This window comes from Camelus dromedarius, chromosome 10 (assembly GCF_036321535.1).
Source record: "Camelus dromedarius isolate mCamDro1 chromosome 10, mCamDro1.pat, whole genome shotgun sequence".
NCBI classification, from domain to species: domain Eukaryota; kingdom Metazoa; phylum Chordata; class Mammalia; order Artiodactyla; family Camelidae; genus Camelus; species Camelus dromedarius.
Window position 1 is genome coordinate 4656243 of NC_087445.1, and position 19464 is coordinate 4675706.

General features: G+C 40.9%; 1 protein-coding gene across 1 annotated transcript in view; it reads left to right on the forward strand.

The window, feature by feature from the left end:
- The window catches only part of C10H9orf153 (chromosome 10 C9orf153 homolog), a 43245-nt gene that overhangs the window by 15068 nt on the left and 8713 nt on the right, over positions 1-19464 (forward strand). Inside the window, exons 2-5 of the mRNA XM_031447289.2 lie at positions 2975-3066; positions 4095-4578; positions 7727-10596; positions 10746-10970. Of these exons, the coding sequence (XP_031303149.2) occupies positions 3001-3066; positions 4095-4578; positions 7727-7950 (774 nt within the window). The 5' untranslated portion in view covers positions 2975-3000 and the 3' untranslated portion in view covers positions 7951-10596; positions 10746-10970. The remainder of the gene's footprint in view (positions 1-2974; positions 3067-4094; positions 4579-7726; positions 10597-10745; positions 10971-19464) is intronic.

Here is a 19464-nt window from a genome sequence, read left to right on the forward strand (position 1 = left end):
CAAAAAAACAAACTTATGGTTACCAGAGGGGAAGGGGATTGGGGAAAGATAAATTATGAGTTTCAAATTTGCAGATACAAACTGCTATATATAAAATAGATAAACAACAAGGTCCTACTGTATAGCACAGGAAACTATATTCAAAATCTTGTAAAAAAAAAAAACTACAATGGAAAATGTAAAAAAAAAGGCATAGAACTGGAAAAACTGGAACAATCACCTAATTGTTAGGGGAGACCTCAGGCTCTGTTGTCTAAAAAAAATCACTGTCGTCTTCAAGAATTCAATTTTGGTTCATCAGTCAGGGTGAAAGCAAAATGTCATTATACTGAGGATTAGATCATGAGAATATAAAAATAGCAAGCACAGAGAGGTAAAGGAGAGAGTTAGTGGTAGGATCAGAGTCGAAAGAAGTTGTATTTTTCCCCCAGATGGAAGAGATTTTGCATGTCTGTGAGGAAAGGAAGGAGCCATTGGGGAACAGGAGCTTGAAGATAAGAGAATGATAGAGAAACATGGAGGAGACAGAAGAGTTGTTTCCCCAGTGAAGGGGAGAGAGGAGGGGGAAACATTCCAAGACTTAAGAGGAGGATAAAGCATACCGCTCTGGATGGGAGACAGAGTTAACATTAGGTGAGCGGAGAGGAGTTGGATATGACGGCAAATCGCGAAGAGGTCACCACCCAAGGGGTGCTCCTGTGAGATGCCTTCCCTCTTGGTAAAATTAGAATTGGCTGTAGACTGACTACTCTATGTAAAATAGATAAACAACAAGTTTATACTGTACAGCACAGGGAACTATTCAGTATCTTGTAGACCCCTATAATGAAAAAAATAGGAAAACGAATTTTTTTAAAAAAATTGACTGTAGAGATTTCTGAGAATAACAAAAGATTCATGGAAATGCTGAGGTGCCCTGCAAGGGCTCCTTCCAGCGGCGTGAATCTGTAACAGGCCGTTGGCTGTATCTTCACGACTTCTCCAGGAACCCTCTCCATGGGACATTGCTGAAGGGCTAATCCTGGTTTCGGCATTGGCTTGACTCAGGCAAAGGGCTGAAGGTGAAAGTTTGCCAGTGAAGTCAGGATTAAAGTGGATAAAAGCATCTTTGGCTCATGTTCCATTTTAGCTCCCTGAATCCTGACCCTTCAATGAGAGGGCGATGTCCTCAACAGTAGTTCAGCAAGAGAATTTCTTGCCGGGTGGTAATGGGAGAAGGCAGCCTGCCCGAGGTGGGCGACACCAGTACTGTTGAAGACGACAAAAATGACTGACCAGAAGACTCCAGAGGTTTTAGATGAAGCAAGTTAGAGAAGATATTTTCCTTCGCAGGAACGATCAAAGGGAAAGCGCAATCAAATCTTAACTAGTTGGGGATAGACATCTCTGTGAAGCCACCGCCGAGATGTAGGAAAGAGGGTAGGTGCACTGCGTTATACTGGGGTTTTTTGTTTTATATATTGATACAGTGGACTCAGTGGTGACAATATGTTTAGATATATGTAATAATAACCGTAATATATCTTAGGTGTATATGCACAGATATCTTCATATAAATAGATCAGTATCCCAGAATAAATATATATTCAAATATGTGTACATTAAAATCTATATATTCATTCTGGGTTTTTCCACTTTGCTTGGGAAGGAGGAAGAACCTAATTGTTTTTGCTTCATCCTAAATGCCAAATGAGTGGCTTGGGTCCATCTCTGACACTCATCCCAGTTGCCCAGTCAGGACCCAGTGGTGCCCAGGGAGGTATTTTCCCACATACTTCTCCCTACCTAACAATCGAGGTGTCACTGGAATAAATTAAACCAAGAATGTGAAGAACCACGGGGTTTATCTGTTGTTTATTGCTACATACCAATCCACTCAAAACACAGTGTCTAGAAACAATTGTGATTCATCATGTGTCATAACTCTGGAGTTGGCTGGCTCAGCTAGGTGGTGGTTCTCTGTCTGGAATCTGGAGTTGCTCGTGCAGCTAAAGTCATCTGAAGGCACGACCGGGACTCCTGATCCAAGATGACCTCATTTATGTGTCGAGGGTATGGTGCTGGCTCCTGACTCCACGTGGTTTCTCTAGAAGGGTGGCTGGACCTCTTTACGTGGTGGCTCAGGCTTCTATGAGTGTGAAGCTGCCTAGCTTCTCAACGTGAGGATCTGGTGCTCACACAATGTCACTTAGACTTTCTACTGTCAGTTGACGCCAAGCAGAAAGCCAGCCCACAGTCAAATGTGGAGCAGACTTAGCTGCCTCTTACTGATGAGGCCAATGGTAAAGATTCTGTGCTCATTTTTAATCTCTCACAAAAGGATTAAACAAAATCCCATCTGTCAAATGCCTACTGGTGTATCTGGCCCAAAGCACATTATTTCAAAACATTAATTGTTGTTACTATTATCAGCCTTTTCCTCTTATGTAAAAAAATACATTTCCTGGATAAGAAGGTACGTGAGTTGTTCTTCAGAGGAACTGAAAGTTAATCAAAATATGTCAGAAAAAGAAATTAGGAAGAGGATATAGCTCAGTGGTAGAGCTTAGCATTCCAGGTCCTGGATTCAATCCCCGGTACCGCTATCAAAAAGATAAATAAATAAATAAACTAATACAATATTGTAAATAAATAAATATTAATAAACCTAATTACTTACCTGCCAAAAAAATTTTTTTAAAGAAAAGAAAAAAATTAAATAATCCATATAGGATTCTGCAAACTAGTATTACATGCCTGAACACACATGTCATTTAAGAGTTTGAGGTGTTTCAGAGAAACTATTTGGTTGAAATGTAATCACTTTGACTGACCTAGAGTAAGGAGAAAACAAAAGAAAAATGTAAGCGGTATAAAATTAAAAAGTGTCTTACTTAAAAGTCCTTAAAAGACTTCCTAAGTGCTCCCCCTCTGTCTCTGTGTTTTACCTGAGTTTTGATCTTTCATTTGGTCTTGCCTTACTTTTCTCTTTTAGAGATCAGAGAATTAAACCCCAGCACCATGCTCCTCCGTAAAGACACGGACCCAAGTAAAGATGGTGTGCCAGGAGAGCCCGCTGTGTGCTCGGTATGTACCTGCCGTACAGGACACTTGACATTCAAGGGTTGTAAAGCTTCAGGCTTCTGAATAAGCAGTGACGTGGCTAGGGAGCCATCTGGAACACAAAAATTTCCCTTCAGTGACTTAACCCTTTGTCGTCACAGCAAAATGCAGCGCTTCCCGGCAGATGAGCATGGATGTGCTTCTGCCATAGAACTGACCTGGACGAAAAGGGGCCTGCGCTGGGCTCAGCCGCCCAGATGTGGGCTCTCACTTTGACCTCAGTGGCTTCCACTTAAGGTCCTAAGAAACCTGTTTGGGAATAAACGGGATTCAAAAGCAGAATGCTCTAGAAATAAGCTTTTATTCCTTCAATCCAGGATTTTATATAGAGAAGGGTACTCTGAGGGAACACTGTCTTTTCTGCCAACATCTGTTTTCAAATACTCCACAAACCTGTTTGTTTTGGTAAAAGATTCTGGTGGATAAGGACAATTACAGCTTCTTTTGCACCACATTCCTGAACATTCGAGCCCTTTGGACATGAGGATGAAACTTTGATATCTAGATTAGCTGGCTCCCTCTCTTCCTTAAAAGAAATATAACCTTCCTCCAAACAGAGGTCACAAACCCTCACGGTGGTCTCTCTCCGCGGTCACTCACAGAATTTTAGAATTGGAAAGATCCTAACGACTTGGGTTCAATCCCCAGTACCTCCATGAAAAGTAAGTAAATAAATAATCTTAATTACCTCCCTCACCAAAAACAAATTTTTTAAAAGACTTTAGAATCCAAGTCGAACGGGCTCCTACCATAATGAGTGTTCAATGGTGTGTTAAAAACAATACCCTTTCGAGGAATGAATCTGAGATTGGACCCTCTGGTCTCCGTTCCACTTTGCCACGATGGATTTGGTTCAGTTAGGCAGTTATCTGCCAAAGATAGTTGCTTCTGTTTGTATGGCTGTTGTGCTGTTTGTTCTAGGATTTGTGGGTCTGCCAGCTGATTACATTCTCATCCATCTCACGACGTCCCACTTTTTTTTTTTCCTGCAGCTGCCAGAATTATATGCATTTGTTGAAAATTTTAATAAGGAGAGCAAGAAATTGCATCTCCTGAAAACTCACAGTCTTTTACCTAGTGAGGCGCAGAGAATGCTCAGCCAGAACGTGAATGGAACCGAGGAGACCGATGAGAGAGGAGAGACTTCCCAGCCTGTTCTCACGTGCAGGGTGGTTAGAAGAGAAGAAAGGCCAGGGTCCATGACTGAACTCCTGCACAGCAGCCTGCTGGCCAGCTCCCTCTCTCCCCTGGAGAGACTCTCCAGGTCCCAGCAGAGGATCTCTCAGTACGGGATCCCTCCTCCCGTGCACACTTTTCCTTACGAGATTCTCATCAGTCACTCCAAAGCTATGTCACAGGTCACCGTTCGGCAGAAGGCCCACAGCACCAAACTAGCATGCGGACTGGGCGTTCCCAGTGACTTGCCAGGAAAGTTCATCTTGGAAGACAAAGTTCCGAAATATTTAGTCGATCCAGGTAATCTAAACAGGCGAGGCCGTGTGGGAGGAAATGAGTGGAATCTTACTGCCAAGTTTACCTAGGTTGCTAGAGTCGTTGACCCCGGGGGACCTTGTAGTTCCCATGTTCACGGCTGGTGCTCTTGCTGCCTACAGTGACAGTGGAAAATAGGGAACAGAGAATCAAACATTTGAGGGCCAAACCTCAGATCCATCCCCGAACGAGTGTACCATTTAGACACGGCACTTAAACGTTTATCAAATGAGCCAGTTAAACTTGGACTCGAAAGCACCCATCACTATTTGTCTCTTCTTTCATTCAGTGAGTCAAGTATTTACTGAATAATATTTTGTCTTTCTTAAGTATCTTGGCTTTACTGCAGTTGACGTTTTTTCAAAATATTTTTTCACGAACCTTTTTCCTTATTATTACATCTCTATCAGGGCTTTCAACAGAGGCCACAAACAACAGGAGGAAACTCCTCAGATCTGGTTCTTTAATAGAGAGGTACCCATATAAGGCCAAAGGCTATACAAAGAAAGTTAAAAATATTATAAAACATATGATGGCGAGTTTTAACGAGGAGGGAGTGTCTTATTCCTAAGAGCCCATTTTCCTTACATAAGTTGAAGGAAGTAATATTTTGTCATTCTGTGTAGCCATAAAAATAGATTAAATCCATGGTATAAAATATTTGAGACCCTCTGAAGTAGGTTCTTGACTCAGGATCAGCAAATATTTTGACACCACCATTTTTATATTAAAAGTGGCATCTGAAGGAACAAATCTGAAGAAATAGATTGATTACTCTGATCATATTTAGTCCAAGATGCTGGAAGAATCTTTGCTGTAATTCCCTACATTGCTGTCTTGACAGAGCCTAATGCGGGTCTCAGATTCCTTTGGTAGAGTCGCGCTTTGTGTGTTTGGGAGCCCAGGCAGAAGTGGAAATCAGGAACGTTGTAGGAATGGCCTAGATAATCTGCAAAAGTATGTACATAAAGTCTGGGACCAGAGAGGAAAAGGCTGAGAATCGAGAACTGGCAATAAGCCTACTGAGAAAGTGCTGAAGGCTCTGGACTTTTGATAGCTCTGGGACGTTTATGACTCTGCCACCCCCAGGGGCCAAATTGTCCTTTCCTCCTCACGCGTGGATTGCGTGCTGTCTACCTAGCCCCTGGAGTTCTCTCATGGGTCCTCCCAGACTCCATGTTGGAGGTTCTCCTCTGCCTCCATGGCCTCATTTCCTGAGACCTTGGAGGTCATGTCCTGTCTACTCAAGGAACATGCGTGAAGCCAGGTAGGCTTTCGTTTGAGGAATAGCCAGTACTTCCTTAGGTTTGATTATGACGATACATCTCTTACTGTCTTATATTGCCTAGGATTACTATAATTTTATCAGCCAGTCGGTCCCTAAAGTATTCTCAGTCCAGGAGACCTTTAGGACCCCTGGTATACCAAAGAATATTAGAGAGCACGTCCTTACTAGCACCAGGCTCTGGGGGAGGAGAGGAGCAGGGGCTGGCAACCTGTTCTTCTCCTGTCATGTGAGCAGCAGCTCTTGCTCAGGCTAAATCCCATGTAGGTTAGAACTGTGTATGACCAAAAATAACAGAAAAATCAGATAGAGGGTACCTTTCTATTTTTCTGTCTGGAAGCAGACAAAGGCTGGAGCAATGCTTTTTGATGTTGTCGAGAACCCATGTTCCCCCATCTTTTTCTGTGTGCCTTTTGCCTTCATGGCCGAAAGTGCCTCCTTCACCTCCAAGTGCAATAGACACCTTCCAGGGAGGAAGGGGGCTAGGAGAACGGGCCACATTGGCAACTTCTGTCCTCCTTCAGTAGGGAAGCAAAGCTTCCTCAGAACATTCCTCCTCAGGTGACTTTTCCCCGCATCCCTTTGGCCAGAATTGCGTCCAGTAGCCATCCCTTATTGCAAGGAAGTCCAGTGAATGGAGGTCCTAGCTTCCCACCCTCTGAGGAGAGGAAGGCAGAAAAGGATGGTTACCCGTACAGAGGGAGCCAGCCTATAGTGTCTACCACAGATCACAACATAAAGCCCTTCACTGATCGAAGTCATCCACTCTGTGGCCTTCTCTTGCCGAATATCCCTTTCCTTCCTTCTATCCCCAGTCCTTGCAGTGCTCGGCCCGCCAAGATCTGGTCAGACTCCCTGAAACTTGGCAACCGAGCCCTAGGGACAGACTGTGGAATGCCATAGCCAGGTGAGAACTCAAGGAACAGTCCCTGGCCCCAGTCTCCTACTTCAGGCATGTACAGAATATATATATATATATATATAGACTTTCTACCAGGCAGACCCTGGGAAACCCAAGCCCTTCCCAGAGATGGAGGACGTAGGTGAGCCTGCTCAGATATCACCGCACGAGCGGGGTGAGAGACGGACCAGCCCTCCTGCTTGTTGGCTCTGCCCAGCTTCCTCCGGATAGTCCTCACACTCGTCTTGGCTCTTTGGCTTCTGGTTTTACTCAAGCCCCTGCCTTAGGCCTCGCTTTCCTTGTTTTTGTGTATAATTTATTAATCCATGAAAAGCCTTGAAGGGAAGGAAAAGGGAGATAGTTGCTGAGTAGAGGAATGTGCAGTGTATCTCGCCTTGATGTTCCTGTGGTTCATTGGCTCCTTGAAGGAACTACAACTGCTAGCGTGCCTAGCATGCACGAGGTCCTGGGTTCAATCCCCAAGCTGGTACGTAGGTCCTGAAAGCGTAGGGGAAGCAGCCAAGTTCTGGCTGAACCACTGCCCTTTTATACGCAGGGCTTACACTAGCATCTCGGGAGAAATGACTCTAACAATCTGTGTACTTCTGACGACTCTTCCTCCTTGTTTCCAACACTCATTAGGGTCCTTTCCTGCTCCCTGTCGACCTCAGTGCTCTGCGTCTCTTCGTTTGCTCTCCTCTGCCCGCTGCGGCCCCTGCAGGGTCCACTCCAGCCCATTAGCGAGACTCACCCAGGTTCCTATGTGGAGGATGCCTTTCCATGAGATGAACGCTATGGGCTCCCTCTTAGTTTACAAAGCTTCAGAAACACAGGGGAAGAAAGAGATTTGGGTTCATCAAAGGTTTATTCTGTCCATGAAGCATCTCTAAGTAACTGAAGGTTAAAAAGGCCACCACATGATTCTTTGAAAATATGATTCTTTGCAGGAAAACAATTCCTGGACCTAAAGGACCTGGAATGGAGGTACTACAAGGGGATTGCGAAGTGGAAGCGCCATACTGCAGATTCACGTATAAAAATTAAATACGACAGTGAGAAGAGATTTGTGAAGAGCCAGCAGATGCCTCGTGCTGCTTCCCCGCCTCTAGTTCAAAAGTCTTTGGTCATTTATCCTCAGGTCGATTACCCAAAAAAGGAAGGTTCTTCTTAAATGGAATATGTAGTTGTATTAAAATATCTCGGATCTAGATCGTGATTTTGAGAGCAATGAATTTATACATGAGAAGAAGCAGTGGCACCATGGAACTTAGGGACAATCTATGCAAATACACCTGTAAGGTCCACTATGAAACCATTATTATGGAGTGAAAGATCCAAATTGACCTGCTAATGTAAGACCCAGTTTGGATCAGTGAAACCCATCTGGACTAAGGCTGAGGCAATTCTAGATCATACAAAAAGAAAGGGTGCATGTGAATGAAAACTCCTGAGCAAGAAGAGCTCTTAAAAATATTTTAAGCAGATGAAGAAGTCCGTTATCATAAAAATAGTAGGTAAATTCAACAAATGAGAGAATTAGCACCTGAGGATGTAGAGCTCATTCTGAGAACTTAAAAATAACATGCTGACTGCTCAAAGACATGAGGAAGGAAGTAGCACTCGTGAGACAAGAGCGAGATTGGAAAAAGCACAAATTGGAAAACTTGGAATGAAAAATAGTCTTTGAAAAGAAAATAAGAAGAACCGTCAATAAATGATCTCGATGGCGTACTAGATATATCTGAAAAGAGAGGATTAGTGAGTTGGAAGGTAGCACTGAGAGAGAAGCTTCTAGATCATAGCACAGTAAGAAAGGACGAAATTATGAAAGAAGTTAAAGGTAAGGGAGGGTCGGATGAAAAGCTTTGAATTATACCCAGGGTAAGCTGCAGAAGAAAAGAGGGAGAATGGAAAAGAGATGATGTTTGAAAATAAAACAGCTGATAATTTTCCAGAAATGAACCACATGAAACGTTGAATTTAAAAATCTCACTGAGGGAGTGGGGTATAGCTCAGTGGTAGAGTGTGTGCCTAGCATGCACGAGGTCCTGGGTTCAATCCCCAGCATCTCCATTAAAAATAAATAAATAAAAATCTCACTGACTAGCAAGAAAATAAAATAAATCTACACCTAGAAAGACTGTAGCAAAACTGGAGGGCATTAAGCAAGAAAGGAAACTAAAATCTCTACAAATGAGAGAAGACTGATTGTATACAAAGAAATGACATATCAACAGTGGAAATACGGCAGTACAGGGGATTGAACCCAGGACCTTGCACATGCTAGGCACGTACTCTACCGCTGAGCTGTAGTACCTTCTGCCCAGACCTTTCATTAATAATCAATGTCAGAGGGTGATGGCGTCACATACTCAAAATGCTGAGGGAAAACAACGATCAATCTAAAATTCTCTAACCAGCCAAACTCTCTTTAAAGAGCAGGGGTAAAATAAACACATTTTAAAACATGTAAGAGCTAAAAATGCTTACTACCCCCAATCTCTCACTGAAAAAACTTATAGTAAAATATGTACTTTAGCAAGAACTCAGAGGGAGTGCAAGGAATAATGGTGAACAATTCAATTATGAATAATGTAGGTATATGAATGTTTAGATATTAAAATACATTTCTGGATTCTTTTTCCTAGTATTTTACTTAGAAAATTGGCCTGTATATAAGTGAAATTATTCTCTTGTTCCCATTTTTTGCACTGTTTTTTAAAATCATATTCTGGTTCAGGATAGTGGGCGCCTCTGTAGTTCCACTGTCAGTCTGTCATTTCTTTGTATATAATCCATCCTCTCTCTTTTGTAGATTAGAGTTTCTCACTTAATGCTCTACACTTAAAACTGTAAACTTTTCTTCATGGAAGTTACAGTTCCAGAAAACATTTTAAACACTTAGCTACCTTCGTAAAATGAATTGGGGACTTTTCATCCTTTTTACAAGGCCATAGATATCTAAACAATAGGAAAAATATTTATTCTTTACAGTCGAGCTAGAACTCAGCTCGAAAGCCATCTCATCCTGACATCTTTTCTTCTCGCTTTTATTATGAAAGTTTTTAAACACTCATAAAAATAAATAAAATTATATCATAAGCCTGCACATACCCATCATCTAGATTCAGTATTAAGATTTTTATCATACTTGTCTCATCTATGTCTTTGTTTGTATTTGCTGTGTCTGCTGAATTGTTTTGAAGCAAATCTTGGGCCTCATGTCTAAGATATTATCCTTATCTGGTTTGGCTTGCCTCTTGGAAAAAAACATATGGATGTTTACTTTCATAGCCACAATGCCATTATTATACCAAGAAAAAATGAACAATAATTCCTCAGTACTGTCTATGTTCAAAGTCCCCCTTTTTTTTACACCTCTCAAGTTTCTTTTAATGTAGAGAAATTCCTCATTTTTTTAATGCAATTGACTTACTGAAGAAATAGGTCCATTGCCCTGTAGAAGGTCCCACAATCTAAATCTATATCCTCATGGTGTTATTCAAGTTTTTCTTCTGGCATCCCTATTTCTTGTAAATTGAATGTTTCCTAAAGCCTTGATTAGCTTTAGGGTCCGTTCTTTTTGGAAAGAATACTTCACAAGATGATGCTGCATACTTTAGCTTACTTCACGAATAATATCTGGTTGTCCCTCTTTTAGTGATTATAAGATTGAGTAATGGATTCAGGTGGTGGTGCCTCTGATTACAGTTCCTCATCAACTTTTCATATAATGGCTTCCATCCGTCAGTGATTATGGTCGACATCCTCTACCAGGCTCCCAGTGATCCCCACCTCGTGATATGTACACCCTGATGTAAGTTTACACCCTCTCCTTGAGAGCAGATGGACTTATGACTTGCTTCTATGAACAGAATGCAGCAGAGGTGACAATGTCACTTCAACATTCAGTTACCAAAAAACTGCATTCTATCTTGGATTCCCTCTCTTGTTCTCGCTTGTTAGCTCCCAGGGAAGCCAGCTGCCGTCCTTGAGATGCTTTATGGAGAGGTCCATGTGGCAAATAACTGACATCTCTGGCCAGCTGCCAGCAGGGATCTGAGCTGTGCCAACAGCCACAAGAGTGAGCTTGGAATCAGATCCTCCCCTTACCAAGCCTTGAGATGACTGCAGACCCGGCTGACACCTTGACTGCAACCTCGTGGGAGACCCTGAGTCAGGGGCGCCCCGGTAAGCCATGCCCGGATTCCTGACCCGTGGAAACCGTGGTATAATAAATGTTTGCTGTTTTAAACTGCTACATCTGGGGGGTAATCTGTTACACGGCAATAGGTAACTAATACAATGACCTGTGCCTGGATTAATCGTTTCATTACAGCTTACTCTTTGATGATTTTCTAATTCAATCATTAATTCCACATTTATTATTTGGGAATAATTTGTAAAGAAAAACTTTCCCCCATCAATTAGGGCTATTTAGTTACACTGAAGTACTGTCTGTACAAAAAAGGTGGTTCATTGCTGAAGCTTTCCATCTGAGTCGCCAATTTTCAGATTAAGGAGTGGATGTTCTAGTTACTTCCAAAGACGACCAGAGACATGTTTCTCTCTCTCTCTCTCTTTTTAAATTGAGGTATAGTTGGCTTGCAATGTTGTGTTAATTTCTGGTGGACAACATAGTGATTCAGTTTTATACATATATATTCCTTTTCATATTCTTTTTCTTTGTAGGCTATTACAAGGTATTGAATATAGTTCCCTGTGCTAAACAGTAGGGCCTTGTTATTTATCTATTTTATATATAGTAGTATCTGCAAATCCCAAACTCCCAATTTATCCCCCACCTTCACCTAGTAACCACAAGTTTGTTTTCTATGTCTGTGAATCTGTTTCTGTTTTGTAAATAAGTTCATTTGTGTCATTGTTTTAGATTCCACTTATAAGTGATCTCATATGGTATTTTTCTTTCTCTTTCTGGCTTACTTCATTTAGAATGACATTCTCCAGGAGCATCCATGTTGCTACAAGTGGCATTATTTTATTCTTTTTTATGGCTGAGTAGTATCCCACTGTATATAGGTACCACATCTTCTTTGTCCAGTCATCTATTGATGAACATTTAGGTTGCTTCCCTGTCTTAGCTATTGTAAATAGCACTCCTGTGAACATTGGGGTGCATGTATCTTTTCGAATATCTTTTCGAATATGTCTCTTTCTCTTTTTAAATAGCATTGCAGATTTCTCAGTATTTGTTTTGTTTTTCAATAAACTTTTCTCTGAAGTATAATACACAGAAAATCCAAAGCTTGATGAATTATAACAAACTGAACACACCCACGGACCCACCACCCAGATCACAGAACACAGCCAGCCAGCCCTCTCTTGCCCTCTCCTAACCATTACTCCATCCCGCTCCTCCAGAGGCAACCAATATTTACTGTAGGTCAGTTTTGTCTATTTTTGCACTGTTTTATACAAATGTAAACATACAGTATGGACTCTTGTATCTGGCTTCTGTCAGCATTATGTTTATAAGTTTCATTATATTATTTAGGTTTTCTTTAGTACGTAGGAGTATTTATTTTCATTGCTGTTTTGTATTCGATTGGATGAATATAGCCCGATGTCTTTATTTAGTCTGCTGTTGACGAACATTTGGGCTATTGCAGATAATGTTATTGCAATAATAGTGGCACTTAAACAGTCTTGATTGCTGGAGAAGACTCACAGGACCCCAAATAAGAATGTTTGCCAGTTGCAGTTTATTGCAGGGAAAGGGTTCAATACCACAAAAGCATCCCAGACAACAGCAAGGGGTCCAGGAGAGACCAGACCCAAGCTCTCGTTGTCCTCTCTCCATAAGGACCACACTGGACACACTGTTTCTCTCCTGTCAGGAACCAGCATATGCATGGAACGCGTTAGAATGAGCAAGCATGAAATGGAGTCTCAGACGTTCCTTTCTGCATTTTGCCGGTCAAGGTAGCGTATCCCTCCTCTGTAACCAGACTCTGGTAGTCTCATCAAGCCAGGAGTCAATCATCAATATCACTCCTGTAATAAGCAGTGCTGATAAACTGGTACAAACCACCCTGAAATTTCTTAGACCCATGGTTACAAAGCAACACTATAAATCAACAGGTTTCATGCCTTGATCAGGGGCCGTTGTGATGCAGGAACTTTGTGATGCAAAACTGTTGCTATGAATGGCCATGTTCCTGTCTTTGGATACACGTGTGCATATTTCTCTTGGGTGAAACTGCTGGATTACAGGGTCTGAATATATTCAAGTTCAGTAGATAATGCCAAACATTTTTCCAAACTGGTTGTGCAAATTTACCGCACTACCAACGGAGTATGAGGATTCTCATCATTCTATAAAGCTATATTGTTCCTTTAAATTTTAATCATTCTGGTAGATGTAGCAACATTTCATTGTATTTTTATTAGGATTTCCCTGCTTCCTAGTGAGGTGAACATCTGTTTATATATTTATTGGCCAGTGAGGTATAGTCTGCTGTAAAGTGCAATGCAGATTTCATGCCCGTTTTGCAATTCTGTTGTCCTTTCTTCCTAGTTGATTTGTAGGAAATCTTTACGTATTCTGATTGAGTTCTTTGTTATATATATTCCAAATACCTTCTCCAATTGGCTGGATTGCCTTTTAGTTTTCTTAATGGTACCTTTTGATAAATTCATAATTCTAATATAGTTAGTTGATCAATCTTTTCCTTTAGAGCTAATGCTTTGAGGATCCTGTTTAAGAATTCTTTTTTTTTTTTTTAATCAGAGGGAGGAAATTAGGTATGTATGTATGTATGTATGTATGTATGTATGTATGTATGTATTTATTTATTTATTTATTTATTTATTTATTTATTTATTTATTTATTTATTTATTTACTTTAATGGAGGTACTGAGGATTGAATCCAGGACCTTGTGCATGCTAAGCACACACGCTCAACCACTGAGCTATACCCTCCCCGCAAGAAGTCTTTACTTATCCTAAAATCATGCAGCTACATTATCTTGTCAACACTATGTTTTTATCTTTCATATTTAGGTCTATAATCCACCTGGATTAACTTTTGTATTTGGTAAAGGACGTCCAAAAAAATGGTGGGATGCAGCTGAAAGGTGTGCTTCAAGGGAAAATTATAAACCTAAATATCTGAGTTAGAAAAGAAGAAAGCTAAAAATCAACTACTTAATGTTAAGCCAAAGTTAGAAAAAAAAATGGTTTCTAATTTTCGGTGTGATATCTTTGAATTGTTTAAGATTATTTACCAATTTTGCTTTTAAGTAACTATTTAGAACTGTATTTTTTAGTCCCTAAATAGATGGATATTTTCCATTATAGTGTTGTTATTGATTTCCAGCTTAATTCCACTGTGATCAGAGAACATATTTTGCATGATTTGCATGCTATGAAATGTGCTTTATGGGTTAGCGTATAGTTAATTTTGGTAAATGTTTTGTGTGTACTTGGACAGACTGTATATCCCATAATTATTGGGTCGAGTTTTTTTTCATCGTGTCATTCAATAGATCTAATTTTTGTTCGTTAGTTACTGAGAGGAGGGGTATGTTTAAATCTCCCATTTTGATTCCAGAAGTGTTTGCTTTTATTTTTGGTTGTATTAATTTTTTTTCTTCATGTGTAAGACTCTGATATTCAGGGCATACAATTTAGAAATCTGTTGTATTTTTGATGAACAAAACTTTTACAATTAATAAGTAATCCTCTTTATCTTTAATGATGCTTCTTACCTTAAAATTGACTTTGTCTGATATTAAGATAACTATACCAACTTTCTGTGAGTAAATGTTTAGTTGGTAGATCTGTTTCCTTCCTTTTCCATTCAGCCTTTGTGTATTCTTAATCTTAGTTTATGTCTCTTGTAAGCAGCATGTCATTGGAATTTTTTTTTAATCCAGATTGGCAATCTTTAGCTTTTAATTGAAATATTTATTTCATTGGTACCAATTATCAATTATTCATTGATATTATTAATTATCGACATACACAGTTTAAATCTAACATCTTACTATTTGCTCTCTGTCTTTCCCACCTAAACTAAATGATTTTTTCTTGATTTTCTTGTCTGCTTTTGGATTGATTAATTTTTTATTATTCCTTTTTCCTCCTCTAATTGTGTGTTGGTGGTACATTATCTTCCTATTCTTTCCGTGAATACCCTAGGTATTACAGCAAATATCCTGAACTTAAAACCAATGTGTATTAGTTCTTTTACCACATCTCAGACATGTTACCACCTTAGGGCCCTCTAACTCCATTTACCTCCATCCCAACTTCTGTGCTGTTGTTTTCCTGTATTTTAATTCTGTAGACACCACCCCCTAACATTTTTAGGATTCAGAGGAGTACAAATGGAGACTGATGCACTGTATTTCTAGATGCACTGGCTTAAAGCAGAAATCGCATTAACAAACTGCCAATAAAATGTGTGCTATTTTCCCTTCATTTATCAGTAGTGACAATTTAGAAGACCAGGTTCAAATTTATAATTCTAAATTCAAACGTAGGATTCCTCAGGGTTGCATGCTGGAAATAGTGGCACAGAAGAGCTGACCTCCAGTTCCTGGTCCTCCTTCTCCTCCCACCTCCAGCTCCTTGCCCCACATCCACCTCCAACACGGGGGCGCCTCATGCACGTGTGTTCCAACACCCTAGCTCTGTAGATACCTGCTACTGACAGCCTCCACATGTCCACCACTAGGTCCTCAGATGTGCTCCAGCTGCAGGGTCCTTCCTTAGGAGGGTGGAGCCAGGCTCAGGGCCCACACAGGCCTGGAAGGATGATGAGATCCATTTGCGTGGGGGAGTTCTGAGGTCCAGATATCCAAACTGTAGTCTAGATGGAGCTACATAGGTTCCAGATAGGCACGTGCCCTTGCCCTCTGGACTCCTTACCCTATGGCATGGCGGAAGGATGACCAGGTACAGGGCCCAGGGAAGGGCACCTGTGGCCCAGCTCTAAGCCTAGTGACTAGACACACACACACACACACACACACACACGTGCATGTGTATGTACATATATATATATGTATGTCCCCACAAGACATAATTCTACAAAGCTTTATACAGTTAATATTCACTTAGATTTACCTACATTTTCATCTTTTCTATTGTTCTTCATTCTTGCTGCATCTCCAAGTTTCTATCTGACTTAATTTTCTTTCTGCGTGGAGGACAATCTTCAATATTTCCTTTAAAGCAGATATCCCAGCAATGAATTTTCTCTCTCTCTCTCTCTGTCTCTTTTTTTTTTGTACAAAGATGTCTCTATTTCCCTTTCATGTTTGAAGGGCACGCTCCCTGGATGTAGACTGCTAGGTCAGAAGTTACTCTCTTTCTGCTCTTTGAAGACGCCATTGCATCTTTGCTGTCCACTTTGTCTCTTTGGAGTACTCAGCTGTTCGTATTACTGCTTTAACTTTGAAGAACACATAGACAATAATTGAGACGGTCGGAACCCAGTTGTTCACAACAGGCAGAAGATTTGAGCAGGCCTTTTACCAAAGATGACGCATTAGACATTGTGGGAATTTCATCAAATTTGGTTGATATGCAGGCTTGTGGTAAGACCACCCTTTGACCCTAAGTGATCCACTTAAGCTCTCTGGATCTCATTACCCTACCTGTGAAATGCGGATAACATTCCAGAGGCTTAAATGATTCAATTTAATGCGAAGTGCCCAGAAGAGCGCCCGCCAGGCACGGAGTACACACTTAAGAAATGGGAGACAGCTTTGAGTTAGTGTGATTGTCGCTAGTATCATGAATAGTGTTAACAGTAGTACCAGCACAGGTTGCTGTGCTGAGAAGTCTCCTCCTGGTTTTGGCTTCTGTAATATTTGGGAACAAATTTCAGGATGGCAGGTAGCAACTGCAAGACGAACTGCCTCTTTTTGGGTTACCATTACTGCTGGATTTATTTTCATCAATATTTCTCCTCGTTCCCTAGACCATTGGTTTTTTTTTTTTTTTTTCCTATTGTGTGTTGATTTAGGATTGCGTTTGGTTACAAGTAAGAGGATGCTTAGATGCCAGAACCTAAAAAACGTAAAGGCTTTGTCCATTGCATCTGACAAGATGTCCAGAGGTCAGCAGAACCCAGATGCATCAGCCTCCTGGGCTGTCTTTCCCTTCCTTCAGTCTTTAATTGTGGTTTTCATTCACGTGGCTGTGGGGGCTGCTATACCAGTGGGCATTGCATCAACGTTTGAAGCAGGAAGAATGGGAAAGAATGAAAAGATATCTGTCACAAGTTTCTTTTTTTTTATTCTGGAAGGGAAGCTTTTACTCTCAGAATTCTAGATACACACTATTAACCAGTACCATATAAGGTGACCATCCCTAGGGAATATCCCTATGGAATGAAGTTTTTTTTTTTTTTAATATTCATTTTCTTATTCTGTTCTGGGGGAAGGCAATTATTTATTTATTTTAATGGAAGTACTGGGGATTGAACCCAGGACCTTGTGCATGCTAGGCGCACACTCTACCCCCCCTGAGCTCTACCACATATAGTTCCGTTAGAAAGGGAATAAGTGGGGGTGGATAGTTCAGATTGGGTACCCAGCAGTGTCAACAATGAGGGTGTAACTAAAGTCCACAAAATCCTGATTCCCAATCCGTTTATATCCTGTGACCTCATCTCATGCCCGGTGCCTCCCAGCCACCACAGTCTGGCCACACTGCCTTCTTCTAGTCCTTTCAATTCACCAGGCTGCTTCCTGCCCTGGGATGCTGGCACTGAGCCTTCTTCTGCCCCGATGCATCTTCCTGAATCTCTTGTGGCTGCTGCCTCCTCCTGTGTCATATGCCAGATTCTAAAGCCCCGCCTCAGAGAGGACTTCCTGGCCAGCTAGTCCACTGCGTCGCTCTCTCACACACCATCCCGTCTTAATTCTCTGCTTCGTATATAGTGTGTAATCATGTAGCTGTCTGATTACCTACATTTTATATGGTTTTTGGTCCACTATTTGATACGTATTGGTCTGTCTTTCCCAATAGGAATCTTGTCATTCTGTTTGTTGTCGTTTCTCCAGTGTCTGGAGCACTTCTCAACACATAATAAACCCTCAATAATTATTTGTGGAATGAATAAAATAATCCTTGACATTTATTGAATGAATGAGAGCATCGCTATGGAATAGACCTTTTCCCTTCACTACAAAACACACTTTCTCTCCTTGTAATCATTTCTCCAGAAATTTTCTAGAGAAAACAAAATTTCTGCAGCTTTTGGCATGCCCCCAAGTGTGACCACTAACTCTGTAGCGTCAGATAGGATGACGTACTCGTGTGCTGAGTTACTCTGAAAGGTGATTTTTTTAATCAGTCTCCGAGCAATCAATATGCTTCACTATTGAAAATGAGGCCTGTGAACTCAGTCCTGTTCAGGGCAGTGAACAGATGAGTTTCTTTGTTCTCGACATCAAAGTCCCTTCTCTGCCAGGGCTCTCAGTGATATTATCATTGTATTATCATTGCCGTCACTTGAACTTTTCCCACTTGTGATAAATTGCCTCCACATTTAATGAATCATGAAATTGAGAATCTATTGTGCCAATTTTGTCCCTGATTTCCCTCTAATTTGTATCTGTTTCTAGAATAGTAATGAAATCAGCGTAAATCAAATTAAAAAAAATCAGATTAGGGGCTGCAGATACACGTGAGTTTCATTAAAAGAGTATGTAACATAATCAGAATTCTGGGATAATCAAAATGTAATAATCTGCAAAATTACCATGGGAAAATTACTGTTTGAATGATACAATCAGATGATGAAAAGAAGCATAATAGTTCTGAATTCATATGACTTCCTATTAAGAAATGATTATTAAGGGAAAATGGGCCGGTTAAAAAGGAACTGCTGGGGTTTCTTACCAGGCCCCCAAAGAAAACAAATAATCAGGTTACTGTCGTGTCTGAAAATAGAACAGACATTGTGATCTTGGGAGAGGGAGTTATTCATCTTGTCATAGAGGCAGAGGGTGGTAATGAACCAGACCTTGTGGTGACACTGATTAAAGCATTTGGAAAACACACGGAGAGAAGGCAGAAAGGGAGAAAAGGAAGACAACAAAACCAACTGAGCTCAGCTCAGCCTCAGGGCTCTCAGAACACAGAACAGCCTGGCACAGGGGGCTTTAGACATGTGATGTGGGGACTTAATTAGATGTTTCCTCCCACAGCGCCCCCTAAAATGCCCTGGCACTTATGTAACTCTGCCTAACAGCATGGCTTTTTTGGTGTACCCTCATGGTCTCTAAGCGCTGGTGAGAATGATGATTATTTGTTTAGGTTTTACTATTTGTAAACAGAATCTCCCATTTGTCGTTTCACTTGAGACACTGCATTGAGAACTTTGCTGCTTATTCAAACAAATACGCTAGGAGATGAACACAGTATTTTATTCGCTTATATTTTTTCCACTCCCTGTAACTAAGAGAGGACCACCTCCATCCCTGACTCTTCTCAGAGGGAAAGAAAAAAATCTGCTCCAAGTTGAATTGTTGGCTTCACCCAGGCAGAGAAGCAGCTGCCAGATGCTCTCACCTTACAAAGAAAGGAGGAAATTTCAGTTCTCATGACTAGATATTCCATTGAAGTCAAACATTCTAGTTTCAATTTTAAAAGAGATGATGTGGTATAAAGCAGTAGCAGTGGGGGTGTGACTCAGGACAGCT